The sequence below is a fragment of the Euprymna scolopes genome, chromosome 34 (genome assembly GCF_053919585.1).
Source record: "Euprymna scolopes isolate OS-2025 chromosome 34, ASM5391958v1, whole genome shotgun sequence".
Taxonomy (NCBI): domain Eukaryota; kingdom Metazoa; phylum Mollusca; class Cephalopoda; order Sepiida; family Sepiolidae; genus Euprymna; species Euprymna scolopes.
This window is the reverse complement of record NC_136515.1, coordinates 54,351,142-54,369,350: the sequence shown is the minus strand read 5'-3', so window position 1 is coordinate 54,369,350 and position 18,209 is coordinate 54,351,142. Positions and strand designations below refer to the sequence as shown.

Below are 18,209 nucleotides of genomic sequence, written 5' to 3'. Positions count from 1 at the left end.
TATATGGATTAGTATTTGATGAAAAAATGACCACAAATTTAACCATATTCAACCATCAATTTGGTTCACTTAGGATGAGTGCTTAAAACATTCGAAGTCAACGGGCTATAACTTTTCCCCTATTTTTAACGTGCTAAAATGTCTAGTTTCTATCTTAGTTGCCATCTGTGATAAAATAGTATTTTCATTATGTTATTTATATTATATAAATTTTTATCAATGAAATTATCATTATCATTATTTGTACTCTTCTTTTTCTTTTTTATGTTTCTTTTTTATGTTTCTTTTTCATGTTTCTTTTTTATGTTACTCTTTATGTTTCTTTTTATGTTTCTTTTTATGATTCTTTTTTGTTCTTTCTTTTTTATGTTTCTTTTTAATGTTTCTTTTCTTTTATATTTCTTTTTTATGTTTCTTTTTAATGTTTCTTTCTTTTTATGTTTCTTTTTAATGTTTCTTTTCTTTTATATTTCTTTTTCATGTTTCTTTTTAATGTTTCTTTCTTTTTATGTTTCTTCTTAATGTTTCTTTTCTTTTATATTTCTTTTTATGTTTCTTTTTAATGTTTCTTTCTTTTTATGTTTCTTTTAAATGTTTCTTTCTTTTTAATGTTTCTTTTTATGTTTCTTTTTATGTTTCTTTTTTATGTTTCTTTCTTTTTATGTTTCTTTTTTGTGTTTCTTTCTTTTTATGTTTCTTTCTCTTTTATGTTTCTTTTTTATGTTTCTTTTAAATGTTTTTTTCTTTTTAATGTTTCTTTTTATGTTTCTTTTTATGTTTCTTTTTTATGTTTCTTTCTTTTCATGTTTTTTTTTTGTTTCTTTCTTTTTATGTTTATTTCTTTTTATGTTTTTGTTTCTTTTATGTTTCTATCTTTTTATGTGTCTTTTTATGTTTATTTTTTATGTTTTTTGGTATTTCTTTTTATGTTTCTTTTTCATGTATCTTTCTTTTTTATGTTTATTTTTATGTTTCTTTCTTTTTGTGTTTCTTTCTGTTTATCTTTCTTTTTATGTTTCTGTTTTGTTTCTTTCTCTTTCATGTTTCTTTTTAGGTTTCTTTCTTTTTCTTTTTCTCTTTGTTTCTTTCTTTTTATGTTTCTTTTTATGTTTCATTCTCATGTTTCTTTTTATGTTTCTTGTTTATGTTTCATTTTTGTGTTTCTTTTTTATGTTTCTTTTTTATGTTTTTTTATGTTTTTTTATGTTTCTTTTTATGTTTCTTTTTTTCTCGTTTCTTTCTTTCTGCTTTTTTCCTCTGTATTTCTTGTCTCTATTTTGATATACACTTTTATTCTCCCCCCCCCCCGCTTTTTCTTCCACTTCTTCACATACATTACAGGCCGTTATTTTTTTTTTAATGCCATGTGATGTGACCTCCTAATAATTTTTGTACTTGTAAGCTTCTTCAAAATTTTCATTACGGACTAAACTTTTGTATAAGCATTATCGCCTGAAGGAGTCTCTAGTTACTCGTAACTGGTTGACAGAAACATACTCATGAACGTCTAGTGACATACAAAAACATCTAAAACATACAAAAAGTATATCTTGGCCTACATCGGTATTGAGCACTCTTGATATACACGCTTTCCTATCTTTGTACATTATTGTTAATACACTTGTTCCTTAACCGAACCTCGACTTGATTGTTCTTATTTTCACTGTTGTCCCACGACATAACAGATTGGTGACAAGGAATCGAAACGACCATCACTGCAGAGAATCACCGAAAGTGATTGAAATAAAGATTTGTAAAATCTTTACGGCAGATCACCTTCGTCATTTCAACAGATATTTGGATACGCAAGGATTAACAGCGAATTAATTACTACAATAATAATTTGGCGATGGAAAAAAACTTGCTACCAAAATCGACAGCGAAAAACGCGAATGTTGCCAATTATTTGGTAAGTGTGTTCAATTATTAAAAGAAAAAGGGAAAAAAGGTTCATTTTTTCTTCACCAGAAGCCATTTTTCCTCCAGTAAGAATTTTCTTCTGCAAAGTTAAATATCCAAAACCAACTGGCAAATACCGTGTAAGCGTATCGTTATTTCGATAACATCTGGGATTTGAAAAAAAAAACACGCTAAGAGGAAAAGAGACAGACAGTGAAAAAATAATTATTCGCGTATGTCATTTGTGCTTAGCAAACACGTAAAGAACCAAATCATTTTTTGCAAAACGCAAAGAGGGTAAAAAAGACAAAAAAACTAAAAGTTTCCCATACGAATTCGTCGGATATTTAAAGCAACGGATTTTATTTTTGCTATGTAAAAACGCGTGCAAATAAAAAAAAAAGTTAAACAAATGTTATTTCGCTGGATTGTTTCTAGGAAAACTAGAAATATAGCGTTCAACAAATTAAGTTACAAAAGGACTGCTAAACTGTTGTTCTTCAAACAAAAGAATTGGGAAAGAAAACTTAGTTGATTTTTTTTTTACCAAGGAATATTTATTTAATACAAGCGTAAATTGTAAACTGAATTCGTATGATGGATGCGAAATTCAAAGATTCACTGTTGGAATTGTTCCAATTCCAGGCAGAGCAAAATCTCGTGTTGCAAAAGCAGCAAATTCAACAACAAGTAGAAAGAGAAGAGAGATCTAAACAAGCATTTGAAGAAAAAATGCTTCAACAACAAAAATGCTTCGAGGAAATATTGATGAAAACACAGGAGGAACAAAGAAAAATTCTGGAGACAACACAGTTAACTAAAGCGGACGATAATCATAACGCATTTTCTCAAACAGCTGTGTGGGCCGCTATTGAAAATTTTAATTATAATCCAGAAGACTTTCATCCAGTACTATAGACGATATGAAGATATTTGTATATCGGATTGTGGTACCTGGTCAGACGCGAAAACACTTAGGCTTTTACTAAGGAAATTGGGAACAGCCGAGCATACAAAGCTTGTGAATTTTATTCTCCCAAAAAAGACCAGTTAGTTGATCTTCCAAGAAACAGTTACGCTACTTACAGAACTGTTTTCTGCAAAAACGTCTCTTTTCCATAGGTGATATAAATGTATGTTAGGAATGAGAGGAAGACGACTACACTACTTATGAAAGTATAGTGAATAAGCATTGCGACGATTTTAAACTGGAGGAATTATCAGCAGATAATTTTAAATGTTTAATATTTGTGCAAGGGCTGGTCTTAAATAAAGTCGCTGAAATCAGACGTCGTGTTTTAAATAAACTCGAAAACGAACCGAATTTAAAACTACAAAACTTAATGGAGACTTTGAACGGTTGATCGCGTTGAAACAAGACAGTCGTGACATAGAGGAAAGGGGAGTGTCGCATATTAAAAAGATCCATCAAAAGAAAAATTCGACTTCAAAAAATAACCAGAGAAAGAAACAGGGAAAAGATCCACCATGGACCATGTTGGAGGTGTGGAAATAAACATTGGTACAATGAGTGTCCCTACAAATTCAAACAATGTGACAACTGCCACCAGAAAGGGTATAAAGCATCGCATTGTAGAAAAAAATCTGGTAGAAAGACATCCATTAAACTTACGAAAATTGAACCTGAGGAACAAAATATCCGGAAATATGTACAGGTCAAAATGTTTAAAAAGAAAGTAAGGCTACGGCTTGATAGTGGGTCTGACATTTCCATTATTAATGTACAGACATGGAAGAGGCTTGGGAGACCCACTATGATTAAATCACATAAAACGGCAAAAAGCGTCAGTGGCGAAAAATTACCCTCGAAGGAGAATTATTGACGAATATTTTTTCCAGAAGGGCCGAAAAGGCAAGAATTTTTATCATGCGAAAATCAAACAACCTCTTTGGAACTGATCTGTTCGAAAAGTTTAGACTATGGGATCTGCCTTTCAGCTCATTTTGCCAAAAGGTTGAGGATTCGAATGTGGAAGCAGAAAAACTTAAGAGGAAGTTAAAAGAAAATTTTCCCAGACGTATTTTCAGGCGGTTTGGGAAGGTGTACAAAAACGGTAGCAAAATTTGAGGTAAAAGTAAATGAACAGCCAGTGTTCAGAAAGAAAAGAAATGTTCCATACGCCACTATAAAACAGATAGACGGTTAATTAGAAAGACTCGAAAACATGGGTGTCATCGGAAAAATTGATCACAATGAGTGGGCTACACCAACTGTTTACATCAAAAAGAAGAGTAAGGAGATTCGGGTTTGTGCCGACTTCGCGACAGGCTTAAATAGGGCATAATAAGATCACCATTATCCTCTTCCGAGCCCTGAAGAGATATTTGCGAAACTGAGTGGAGGGAAATATTTTTCTAAAATCGACCTCAGTGACACGTAGTTACAAGTTCCAGTCGATGAGGAGTGTTCAAAGCTGCTATGTATTAATACCCATAAGGGATTGTACAAGTTTAACAGACTTCCTTTTGGGGTCAAGGTCGCCCCTGCGATTTTTCAGCAAATTATGGACATTATGTTAAATGGGTTGGATTTCACAGTCGGGTACCTGGACGATGTGTTAATGAAAATCACTAGCAAAGAACAACACAAAACTCATGTAAATCAAGTATTCAAAAGGATCCAGGATTATGGATTTAAAGTAAAACAGGAAAAAAGTACATTTTTCATGGAGAAAATAAAATACTTGGGGCAAATCATCGATAAACATGGAAGAAGGTCAGATCCAGATAGATCGAGTGCAATAAAGAATATGCCTGCTGCAGAAAATATTGCGTCTTTACAAATATGCATAAATTAAGGTCGCCTTTAAATGAACTGTTAAGGAAAGACCAAAAATGGGTCTGGGCGCAAGAATGCGAAGAAGCATTTCGGGAAATTAAAGAGACATTAATGTCTGACTTGTTTCTGGCACATTATAATCCCAAGCGTGAAATTATAGTTGCAAGCGATGCCAACTCCTATGGCATAGGAGCATGCATTTTACACAAAATGGATGATGGAAAAGTGAAACCCATAGCACATTCATCCTGATCACTTTTGCCAGCCGAAAAGACCTACTCACAAATTGAAAAAGAGGCGCTAAGCATTATATTCGCGGTAAAGAAATTTCCTTGTTTCCTGCATGGTGGGCAATTTCTGTTACAAACAGACCACAAACCATTATTAACGATTTTCGGATCGAAAAAGGGACTACCACAACATACAGCGAATAGACTCCAAAGATGGGGTACTATACTTCTGAATTACAATTTTCAAATGGAGTATGTACCATCTAAAACATTTGGTCATGCAGACAGGTTATCGAGGTTAATACCTAAGAAGACAGAACCATTCGAGGATATGGTAATAGTTGCCATTCAAGCGGAAGTTGAAGTAAAAAATACATTATGTGACACAATAAGAGAACTTCCAGTAACGCTTGATGGGGTTAAGAGTAAGGCAGAGGTGGACGAATTTATTATATGCACGTAAGAAAGGATCAACAATAACGAACTGGATGAAGAAATTTATTCAATTTGCGATAACGTCTTGTTATATAACGACAGGGTCGTAATTCCTACGACATTACAGAAAAGAATGCTCAAGGAATTCCATGTAGGACATCTAGGTATAGCAAGAATGAAAAGCCTTATGCGCTCTTTTGTTTATTGGCCAAACGTGGATAAGGATATAGAAGGAAAAATCAGGAAATGTAGAGGATGCGCATTAGCTATGAAAACTCTTCCGACTCAATTCGGATCGTGGGCAAAACCGGACCGACCTTGGTCTCGGATTCATTTAGATTTTGCAGGACCGCTAGATGGGTTCTACTATCTCATTGTTGTAGACAGCCTATCTAAATGGCCGGAAGTGTTAAAATGTAAGAATCCCACATCCGAGGTAACTATCAACTTCATTTATGAACTATTCGGTAGGTTTGGAGTAGTAGACTGCATTGTTATAGACAATGGAACGCAATGTACGTCTACGAAATTTAAACATTTTTGCGAGGATCATCTAATCGAGCATATAACCATTCTGCCATACCACCCAAGAAGTAATGGACAAGCAGAGAAATTCGTTGACACATTCAAGAGAGCTCTGAAAAAAGCTAGTGGGTCGCCGACGGATAAGTCAATCCAACAGTTTTACAAGTCTACAGAGTCACTTCGAATGCAAACATCGAAATGTTGAAGACACTCGCTGAGGTTATGTTCGGACGCAAGTTTAGAACGATTTTTCACAAGTTGTTACCAAACCAGGATAGGCCAAACCTCAAAAAACCGATAAAAAAAAAAAATTAAAAAAAACGGTATAAAATTGGCAAAAGAGTCTTCTACAAGATTCACAAAAATAATAAGACTTTCTGGCATTGTTGAGAAACAAATAGGCAACATGGTCTACATGATTAAGGGGCCAGACTTCGTGCACAAACGTCACACTAACCAAATTCGGAAAAGATACTCGAACAGTGAGGTGACCAGATCGCCCGAGGAGGACATCATAGACACAGTGTTTGATACTTTTCAGGTGCCCATACCAGAGACAGCTCCGGGGAACAGAAGATCAAACAGAAAAACGGAAATCAACAGAACTGATTAGGGTGAACCTCAAAACAAAAACGTTATTAATCCCAGACGGGATATTTTCAAAGGGGGGGGGTTATACTGGCCTTCCTTGAACAGAGGAATTTACACCGATTAACACTATAAATAGCGCTAGTAATTCCAACACCGGTGAGAGAGATGCGACTGCACTTCAACTGCTAGCCGAGTGTCCAGCAGATATACACGCTTTCCTATCTTTGTACATTATTGTTAATACACTTGTTCCTTAACCGAACCTCGACCTTGTTTTTATTTTCACTGTTGTTCCACGACACATCAATAATCATACAAGAACCAAATATTTTTGTCAACACTATACATTATTGCGTTTTTGTCTGTATATTTCTCTGTGCACCGCCATTTTATGAAACGCCGTTTTCATGATTTGTTTTTCGTAGATCTTCCGACAAAAGTAAATGTTTCTTTGGACTTCAATTCGTTCGATTCCATCGATGAACTGAACATGGTAAGTTATTCTCCGATTGCAGCGTTTCCTCTTTTATTCCATCCCCATAAAAACATTTCTTTTCTGCAATAAAAATATTCGATTTTTTATCAAACCTACAAATTATGTGATAATTATTTTTTCAATTTGAATTAATCAATAAAAATCTTTTACATTATTTTATTTGGTCGTAAAAGGCATAAAACGGAAAATTCTGTTCTACTTTATGTTTTCCGGTTACAATAAAATTGTCATTATCAACGTCAATTATCTTTACTCGTGGGACCTGTGAAAATTCCACAGCAGTGTCTTTCATATACAATATATTGCTGCCGGGTATTCTGTGGACGTTCAGCGTTAATGGAAACCCTGCAATGCTATTGTAGCCCTTTTGTTAAGACTGTAAAAGTATTTATCTAAGTAATCTGGTTAATGTAGTGTCAGAATATATCTGGTTATTTTGGTTTATTTCCAATTACCTTATAGGAGTCTGTGATATATTTCCATTGTATGGATGCCCCATGTGAACGAAACCCCATAATATTATTATACTATCTTTAAACAGAGCAGATAATACTCTTGGATCCTAGCCAGCAGACCAAGAAGGTATATTTTAGTTTCACATACAGCCCAAAAACGACATCATATATATATATATATATATATATATATATATATATATATATATATATATATATATATATATATATATATATATATTACAATAAGTTTACCAAGGTAATCAAAATGGTAAACTTAAAATATATTATAAATATTAAAGAGTTAATATTTACAAGTAAAGTAATCTCAACCAGATTTACTTGATTCTTCCGGCCTTGGCAGACGTGTTTTAAATATTATCTCCAGTGCTTTTTCTGTGCACATTTGAACTTTTCTTTTAATGATGTTGAACTCATTCCATTTGTGATTTTTTCCAATGAATTCTGCCTTTTGGATCATTTTGGACCATCTTCAAGTTATGCGATTCCTTTGGAACTTACTTGTGGATTGGAAGTTTTTAATTCGACCGTGTTTGGATTTTACCATTCTTGGATTTTTTACCCTTCCCCGGACTATCCATTCATGTGAAATCTTTTTATCATTTTTTTTCTTTTACCTCCTATTCCCCTTACCTCACCCTTTTTTTAACCAAGTAAGATCTGTGACTTACTTGTGGTTTCATTAAATACTTTTACATGCAAAATCCGATCCCGCATTTTGCTAATTCCTACCCTCTGATGAGAAGTATAGTATTTCTTCGAAACTCCGCGGATTAAGGACTATCCACTTATCTTGTGCTTCCTTTTTAAAATTAAATATGTTTTTAACTCTTTTTCAAAATGTTTTTTAACATGTTTCATTAATCATTTGTTCATATATATATATATATATATATATATATATATATATATATATATATATATATATATATATATAGCCAAATTAATCTGAAGCAGGAAACTAAATCAAATATTCAGAACATTTTATTGTTTTTGTGATTAAGAGAAGTGGTTTTTGTGAACACTGCTGGGGAGCCATGATTTATTATACTGTTTTATTTTTAAATCCCTGAAACAATTTCGTAGTAGAAAACTGATGATCTCTGAAATAACATTAGAACCATTGTAAATTCGAGAAAGCAAGTTGATGCAGCGATTGCCGGTGATTAAATGATTTACTGACGAAATAGTTTCTAACGAATGATAAAAAATATACAAACATTGATGGCTACATATGTGCATACATATTTCTGTAATCACCCGTTACTGGGGAGATTACGTCTTAAGGCCAAAAATTATCCCTGAAAACTTACAAGGGTAATTCTTGGCCTGAAGACGTAATCTCCCCAATAACGGGTGATTACAGAAACATGTATGCACATGTCTAGCCATCAATGTTTGTATAAATAAATTGAATATACCTGCTCTGTTTACTCATTGAGCACTTTTTGGTAGACACATGTTGTTTTATTGGATGTACTTCTAGGAAACTAAACTCTACTGCGATAATATATATATATATATATATATATATATATATATATATATATATATATATATATATATATATATATTAATTGCGTCTTGGGTGATTGGGAGATCCTATGTATTAAAAAGCGAGATAGAAAGTGATAACATACTACGAACATTAAATTAGTATATCTATATACTAATTTAATGTTCGTAGTATTTTATCACCTTCTAACCTCCTTTTGAATAAATAGGATCTCCCGCTCAAATAATGTATAATCTGGAAACCGTGACAAACATACGTACATACGTTAAAGGTACTATCGTATTAATATAAAGATATTTTTATTTTAACCGAATTTTTTTTTTTTTTTGGCAATTCTGTGGAGGCCTGATAACTAACATAATATATTTGGTAAGTGATGTGGCGATGAAGAGAGGGATAAGAGGAACATTTTTTTCTATCCTGCGTGGCCAGGAAGCAATAACATTGTCATTATTAACATTCCTTCGCTTTAAAAAAAATGAAGTAAAAAAAACAACAAAAAAAAAAGCAGAAACAAACTGAAAATATGTTTTTTCAAAACAGTTCATTTCTTGTAAGCAAAAAAAAAAAAAAAAAAAAATACTCGAGCTGAGATCGCACCCAAAACCTAAAGACAGTGAGTCAAGTACGATAACCATTAGACCAGCTTGCCATGTTTTTTTAAGTGTTTTCAAACCTCGTGAAACAGTTGACAATCAGATAAAAATCCAATGACCCCCTCAGTACCAATTTTTCAATATTGACCCCTTAGCAGCCATTTTTTCAGATGAAAACGGATTAAAAAGTTTTCCACATGTCTGAATACACCATATTCCAAAGTTCAAGTCTGTAGATCAAAAATTCGTTGAGCATATAGGTTGAGAAGTATCCTTACACACACACGTACACATTCTCACTTATATATATATATATATATATATATATATATATATATATATATATATATTTAATACTTATATATATATATATATATATATATATATATATATATAAATTCCCGTTCACATACACCTTTCAGGATAAAGCTAGAACCCAGAACTAGATAGAATCGAGCAATTGCATTGACAACGGACAACGCCAGACCCAAAGTGGGTTCCGATGTACTGCATCTCATCAGTGACGACATAGGCGCGAACCCAGGTCGTCGCACTTATGAAGTGTGCAATACTGACGACCTAACGATATGGGCCATGGCGCAATCTATTGACTATGCCTCGATTTTTTATCCGTTGTCGATGCAATTGCTCGATTCTATCTAGTTCTGGGTTCTAGCTTTATCCTGAAAGGTGTATGTGAACGGGAATTTATATATCTATCTATAATCTCCTCTTAATGTCTAATATATGTAGAAAAAGCGGGTCATCCTTCGTAGGGACGTGATGTCCCTCAACAAATAAGGTTGTTCCGTAATCGTGTCTGGGGAGTCGGCTAATTTCAGTTAAGTTTGTAGATGTGATATCTACCGCCTGCATACCAGCAGTAACTATCTTAGTTGTATATGGCGCGTTGCTTGTCACATCGTAGAATGTAGAACTGGATGAAAATATAAGAATTTAAAAAATCGAGGCATAGTCAATAGATTCGCGCCTATGTCGGAGCACGTCACTGATGAGATGCAGTACATTGAAACCCACTTTGAGTCTGGCGTTGTCCGTTGTCGATGCAATTGCTCGATTCTATCTAGTTCTGGGTTCTAGCTTTATCCTGAAAGGTGTATGTGAACGGGAATTTATATATCTATCTATAATCTCCTCTTAATGTCTAATATATATATATATATATATATATATATATATATATATATATATATAATTTTAGTCATTAAATGAATTTAAAAATTTATGACGTGAAATGTTTGAATTTTAAATCAAAATTTTTATTATTCCATGTAAGACAAAGAATACATTAGAAATATTTTAACTCCTTATCCTATAGGATTTCGATGTCCTAAACACCATATCTTCAGAGGAGAAAATATTAGCAATAGTTATAATGGTTTACACCTTATTTGCTAAAGTCAGTGAAACATGGAAAATCACAATTAAAAGTTGTTTAAGTATTTAAATGCCATAGAGTAAGGGAAGTTAATGAAAAGGATATAAAAATTCACTTCCAAATTGCACGGTAAAATCCGAAGTGAATGTCTTTGATAGCAGTGTTGTAAAATTTTTGGATTTGAAATTCAAACATTTCACATCATAAATTTTTAAATTCATTGAATGACTAAAATTTGATTTATTTGCTCTATCTTGTATATTGAGCAATTCTTATCAAGGTGGGTTAGTACTTATAGAATATTACTGCCAGTAATATCTTGTTAAAGCGTATGATCACAGGTTTCCATACCAGTTGATTGTTAGATAATTTTTTTCTGAAGAGTATATATATATATATATATATATATATATATATATATATATAGAGAGAGAGAGAGAGAGAGAAAGAGAGATAGATAGATAGATAGATAGATATACATTATTATTATAGTCCATGGTAATACCCAAAAATGCTATCTCCGTCCAAAATTACCAAAGCCAGGAATCACGCTACAAGTTTTTACTAAGGAATTTTCTCTCTTCATTTTGGCAGGAGTTTGGTGTGAATCTCGTCATTGAACAGGAATGGATTGACCAGCGCTTATATTTCTGCGACGTCATCGATACAGAAGTGCTAGAATTGGATGCGAAAATGATGGATGACCTGTGGGTGCCGGACATTTATATCTCCAATGAGAAAGTGGCCACTTTTCATACGGTCACTGTCCCAAACAAAATGATGCATCTCTACAAAGACGGAAAGATCATTTATCGGAACAGGTAGATGTGCATTATGTTCTCTTACATACTAAGAGCCATAAGTAGAGGCTTAGATCTGATAACTTCAGAGGAAGAGGAAGTCTTGTTTGTATAGGAAGATGGTATGACGACATTGAAAACATGGCTGAAAGTTTTGGGTTTTTTTTACTTTTTTTTACTCATATTTTTTTTTTTTTTTTACAAAGGAATCACCACTTATCAAGGCTCAGAGGCCACTCGAGGATAAGCGTTAAAGAGTGTACAGTAGTCAAAGGGACAATATCATAGTAATCGTTAGTAGTGGAAATTTGGTAAATTGGATTACTTAAAGAGAACGGCTCATCAAGAACTTGTTTACATTGAACTTGAAGACGGTCATATTGTAGTCAGCTGGAAAGCAGGTAAACGGAAGAGAGTTCCACAGGTGTGCAGTTCTAAGAAAGAAACTTTATTGATAGAATTTACGTTTAGGTTTAGGCACAGATAAAGAGTGTGGGAAATTATTGATAGTGTTCTCAGCTAGACGAGTGTTTTTCGTGAATGTTTGGCAAGGCGGGAACCATAGATTGGAGCTCAGATGAACACTTGCCATGAAAATAACGATAAAGCAGAGACAGGCTCGCAACATGTCTTCTGTGAGAAAGAGGTCGCAGGAAAGAGAAAAGGCCATCCCCTACTAGGCCACAAAGTCTATTTTGAACTCTGTCAATCATATTTACTCTATACAAGGCACATTGAACTGTGAATTAGGGATTATGCTCACAGGAACACTCTGAGTAGAGAGTTGAGCAGCGATATGTTTGTTCACATTACATTTAAATTTCTGTATGCTAGTACAGTCAGAGAATCAGGATTTTTTATTTTTTAGTGATGTTTCACTCCAAACAAGGTACAAACCCACTTATTTGTGAGGGGCTACTATTTGGGACCAGATTTGCAGGAATACTATTTAGGGAGTTGGGCTGCAAGATGTCTATTCACGTTACACTTGAATTTTTGCATGTCAGTACAGTCAAGGAAGCAGGAGCCCGGGAGGAAATTCCAAAGTGCAGCAGTCCAAAGGAAAAAGCTAATCGAATAGAAGACTTTACGGCATTTAGGGATCTCTGTAGTGTAGGGTGGGATTTTACAGGAAAGGAATTTCAAAGTCTAGCAGTTCGAGTGGATAAATTTTCAGAGTAGAAGACTCTCCAGCATCGGAGAACCTCTACAATGAAGGTGTGGGATTTTGCTGCCAGTCGCATTAGTTGGGAATATTTACATCGAGGGGGCACCAGTGCTACGAGCTCGTCAAGACACATTCTATTAAAAATGCTTGTAAAACATACACGGGAATGCAGGATTGTGGTGATCGTATAGGAGTTAGTTCTTGGATTAGTAGATGTAGAATAGTTGAGGTAGCAGGGTTTGTTGGCAGGGGTAGGCCAAGGAAAACATGGCAGAAAGTGTGAATCATAGATTTGAGAGAAACGGAGATAGATAAAGCCCCAGCTAAAGATAGTTGGTATTCAGTTTGTGTTCCTACAAACTTGTATTATTGATTTTTCTTTTTTTTTTTTTTTTTTTTTTTTTTTTTTCGTGAAAGGCAACAGAATAAGCCTTCTTTGGCCTTTTTACCACAATCAAAGTTTAGTATCTGTTTTTAATGTGGGGAAAAAAGTCAAGCTCCAAGAAAAGGGATTTATTTGACTCCCCCACGAGGGCAGAGTTAGATAAAAGATAAATCCAAAGTGACCCCCCCCCTTTTTGGGAAGCTTCACTTTTTTCACACATTAAAAAAAAAAAAAGTTTCCGACCATGGTTATAGCCTTGGTGTGGTTTCAACTGAGGGCCATATCATGCCACCTCACATCTTCGAAGTCGGCTTGAAAGTCAACACCAAAGTGTATCTGAATGTGCTGAAGAGTGTATTGATTCCTTTGAGTGCAATCAGGTGGCTGCTGACAAACCCTGATTGGGGTAGCAGGACTTGGCATCGGCCCACGAGTCCAAAGAGACTCAGGCTTGGTTTCAGAAGGAGTGCTATGACTTTGTACTTTTTTCTCACTGGCCACATTCCTCCCTCGACATGAACCTGCTTGACTACTTCATTTGGTTATACATCGAGAACATCACCAACATGACCTCTCACAAGACCAAAGCCACCCGTATCGCCACTATCTGCTGAGTATTTGCGAGCTCCCACTGACGCTTGTGGAAAAAGCACGCTCCCAGTTCCGGACCCGTATCGATGCGGTGATTGAGGCTGAAGGCGGCTACATTGAATAGATGTCGACTCTACTACATAATCAAGTTACCTGAATTGATTTTTCAATAAAATGTTTTAAAATAAAGCTGTAGTGTTGTTTTCTATAGGGCGACAAGTTTATCGTTCCACCTTGTACATATAGATGTTGCCTTTATTATATCGGTATTTGAGTTTGCATTGGTTTGAATTCTGTTCTTCTCTCTTCCTCCTCCGGCAGAATTTCACTGAGAGCGTCGTGTCCGATGCAACTCCAGAAGTATCCGATGGACGATCAGCTCTGTTACCTGCACCTACAAAGTTGTGAGTAAAACTTGAAATCATTTGACATTAAATGTAGCTGCCATGCACACCTGTAACGTTGTCCGGGAACCAACACACATCTCAATCACAAAGCGGAAAAAGAATAAAAAAGAATTTCAATTGGTTTTTTTTTTTGGTACAATGACATTGTTACAGCCGTGATGTCACCCATGTGATCTCGAACGTTATCCACGTCTCTCTCTTGATCATCCTCTTTCTCCTTTTTTATAGTTTTTTAGTTTGTTTGTTTTTTTTACCGGTGACGTTATTTCACATGCGTTTGCAAATAACCGTTCACGTTATGTCACACACCTCTCCCCCACCTGGTTAGGTAAAAGGCCAATAAATTTCAGGAAAGATAGTTGTGTTGGTCTATAATCTTCTTTTAAACAATTTCACGATGGTGCTGCGTGTGCTCTATATAGAAAATCTTCAGCATTTGATGAGTTTTATTTTCAAGAATTTTTTAGATGTGCGAGTAACTACTAGCACCGCCCCCACCAAAAAAAAAGAAAGAAAAAAAGAAACCAAACGAAAAGAAATAAAGATTAAGTTAGTAAAGTCTTCTCAACGCTTGCTAATTGTAGATCTCCCACGACCGTTTTTCAGTTTTTCAGTTTGTCAGTGCCAAAAACAAGCAGGTAGATCTCTATATGGGTGTGGAGTTTTAAGTGGTAAGAGAAAAAGCAGTTTGATGCTAGAGAATGAGTGGTGTTCGTCCAAGATTTAAAATATTTGGGACGGGAGGGGGTGGTCAAAATAAACGTTAGTCGAGAAAAGTAAAGTTGAGACGAAACTTTTGTGTGACGAGATGGATATATATTTATTTACAAATAAATACATATTACCATTTATTATAGAGGGTATGTAAACGAGTTCGCTTCTCTATTTGACTTCTTTTTCAGTTGCCTACACCAGAACGAGGCTCCAGTTCCAATGGCACTCTGACCGGAAGAAAGCCCTACAAATGATCCAAGCCGTCCACGTCATGCCACAATTTGAGATCATCAACTGGGCCATTGGCTTCTGCGACACAACAACAAAAAATGGTGGTAGGCAGATTTTATTGATTTAGACGTGTCTTCATATCTTATTCAGACATTTTGTCCATCAACCTGTCAAGTTTTTTTATACTATATTTCTCTTAGTCTGTCTGCTTCATACTTTTTCTCAGAAACTAGACAGCCGATCTGGCTGAAATTTTGTATAGACCTTTGTTATGATAAGGTTCAACGGACTAAGTATTATGACATCTGTTTGATGCACAGTTAGGGATTAATAAGGATTAGTTACCACAATACCACATTTACTCTAGAAGTTTTCTTGGTAACTACTGGGCCAATCTGGCTGAAATTTTGTATAGACCTTTGTTATGATAATGTGCAGCAAACTAAGTGTAAGATTTCGGGGAGGGGGTGATTTTGTCTGTTGTGTGTATATCAGAAGATCGCGACCAAGGTCTGCCCATTACACATATCGTTTCTGTTAGACATGTATTGTTTTTATTTATGTATTAATTTATTTATGGGTTCATCATCACCGTCGTCATAAACATCAAAGGGACCTGGCATCCTTAAAATGGTTTTCTTATATGAACTTTTTAACAGAAGATCGCGACCGAGGTCTGCCCATTACACGTATCATTTCTGTCGGACATGTATTGTTTTTATTTGTGTATTGATTTAAGAATAGCAAACAACGACCTCTGACAGTCACTACCTGGCATGTCACTGGCATGCGTGCTTGTGTTGCCATGTCAGGTGCAGAATCGAACACTTTCACCATGAATGTCGGTGTGAAGTAGCGATGCATCTTGGCTCCGGTCATTTTCAACCTGTTCCTGATTGCCGTCACTTTGGTTTAGCGTTCTGACCGTCAACCTTCTGATGGCTTTTCTGTCCAGTACCGTTATGATGGCAGCCTCTTCAACCTGAAACGTCTTCAGGCCAAGACTAAAACCTCTGAAGAGCTCATCTTCAACTTACAGTATTATTATTATTATTATTATTATGATGATGATGATAATGATGATGATGATGATGCATTCCTTCGCCATACCTTCAATGGACTTCAACGCAGTCTTGACAGTCTCCAACACCTTATCAACATCAAGAAGACGGAAATCCTGTCAAACGTCTCTCCAACTGATGTTCCCATCTTCACCATAAACGGTATCCCTTTAAAGAATACCAGCAGCTTCACATACCTTGGCTCCAATCTCTCATTCTCCTGCGACCTTAGCAATAAAGTTCAGTGCTCCTTTAATGTCGCGTCTTCTGCTTTTGGCTGCCTGAATAATCGAGTGTTCGCCAACCGCAATCTCAGGACCCATACAAGGGTTGCTGTGGACAACTCTCCTGTATGATTCCAAGGCATGGATTCCGTATCGCCATCACATCAGGCTGCTGGAATCATTTCACATCAGATCCTCATCCTCCATTGGTGGCACAAGGTGTCCCATTCAGAGATTTGTAGGAGTTGTGCCTTTACACATACTTCATGTGCGTGCGTTTTGAAAACAGTGATTGCTATGAAATGTCTCCGCCGCAGATTTGTTCCGGCTGTATATAACGGATGCTATAGGTTAAATTATATAAAAAAAACACTTCAACAACTTATCATAATGGCACTGCCCCCAGTATTATTCAGATGTTTTATAAAATTATGTATCCATATATATATATATATATATATATATATATATATATATATATATATATATATATATATATTCAGTAAGATGATTGATAATTTATAATTAAAATTAAAAATTAAAAATCGGTTTCATAAAAAGGAACACAACAAAGTCAATAAATTGTACGATCGTTTCGGAAACGATGTTTTTATTGAGATAGACATTAAGTCATGGACAATAATATAGTTTTTTGAAAAAAAGTCTCCTCATCACCAAAAATATTGGGTGGAGTTTTATTAAAGACACCAAAAATAAACCTAGCCTTTTTTTTTTTAAGTAAGGCAGATGTATCTTATAATGGTTCGCCTTTTAAGATTCGTAAATATCATCGTCAAAGCATTCATCTGAGCGTTAGGTGTAGCTTATGAATATTTTAAAATACACTCTGTTCTAATCCCCTTTTATGCAGTGTGTTCTCATTTGCACAGATATTATTAAATAACATGGAGTGTCTCTGTTAGAATATTTTCTTTTTGATTTTTTCTAATTTCCGTATTGTCCTTTTTTTTTGTTGTTTTTTTTTGGGGGGGGCTGTCGAATTGTTGCTAATAGGATCCGAATATTTGTTCCATTATTTCGCAAGCACTTTTAACTGAATCGTTCACGCGGTTATGTCTGCCAAGCTTAAAATTGTGTGGCATTTTAAAAGTACATATGAGTATAGAGTGTCGTTGTCACGTGTTAGAGGGGTGGGCGTGGCTAAATAAGTGTATGAACAATATTTAAAAGGGTAATTTCCGCCTTGCAGATTTGATTTAACATGCACTCACTGTGACCCTTGTCAAAATCCAGACTAGATAACTTAATCGCAACCAACGTAGAGTCCTTAATATGTTAATATTAGGGACCCTACGTCTTTTCTTGCTCCATGTTATACCCTATAACCTTATCCTTGATAAGTTGCGAGTTAAGAAAAAAAAACTTATTATGTTTTAAATTTTACGAGTGAACAAAGATAAGTTTTAGTTGCTTTTTTTATTTTTTCCTTTTTCAGAAAAAAAAAAACGTGATTTTCAGGTTTTCAAAAAATGTGAATAAAAACATGTATAAATTGTAAAAAGTTATTATTAGGTTTTTAATTATAATTAGTCACGAAACCATATTTGTCGGCCCATAAAAGGGGATTATTTTTGTGGGTCACCGGCCGCAGCTTTCTAGTAGAGCTAGTCTTTCGCGATGCGAAAATGCGGCTAAAACCTGAGA

The 18,209-nt window shown here is 34.8% G+C and overlaps 1 protein-coding gene across 1 annotated transcript in view; it reads left to right on the top strand.

Annotated features, from left to right (window-relative positions):
- Window positions 1-18,209, top strand: part of LOC145259205 (glycine receptor subunit alpha-2-like) — a 48,718-nt gene that overhangs the window by 22,015 nt on the left and 8,494 nt on the right. The window contains exons 4-7 of the mRNA XM_080117037.1: window positions 6,906-6,973; window positions 11,558-11,784; window positions 14,229-14,311; window positions 15,217-15,363. Coding sequence (XP_079973163.1) covers window positions 6,906-6,973; window positions 11,558-11,784; window positions 14,229-14,311; window positions 15,217-15,363 — 525 coding nt within the window. The remainder of the gene's footprint in view (window positions 1-6,905; window positions 6,974-11,557; window positions 11,785-14,228; window positions 14,312-15,216; window positions 15,364-18,209) is intronic.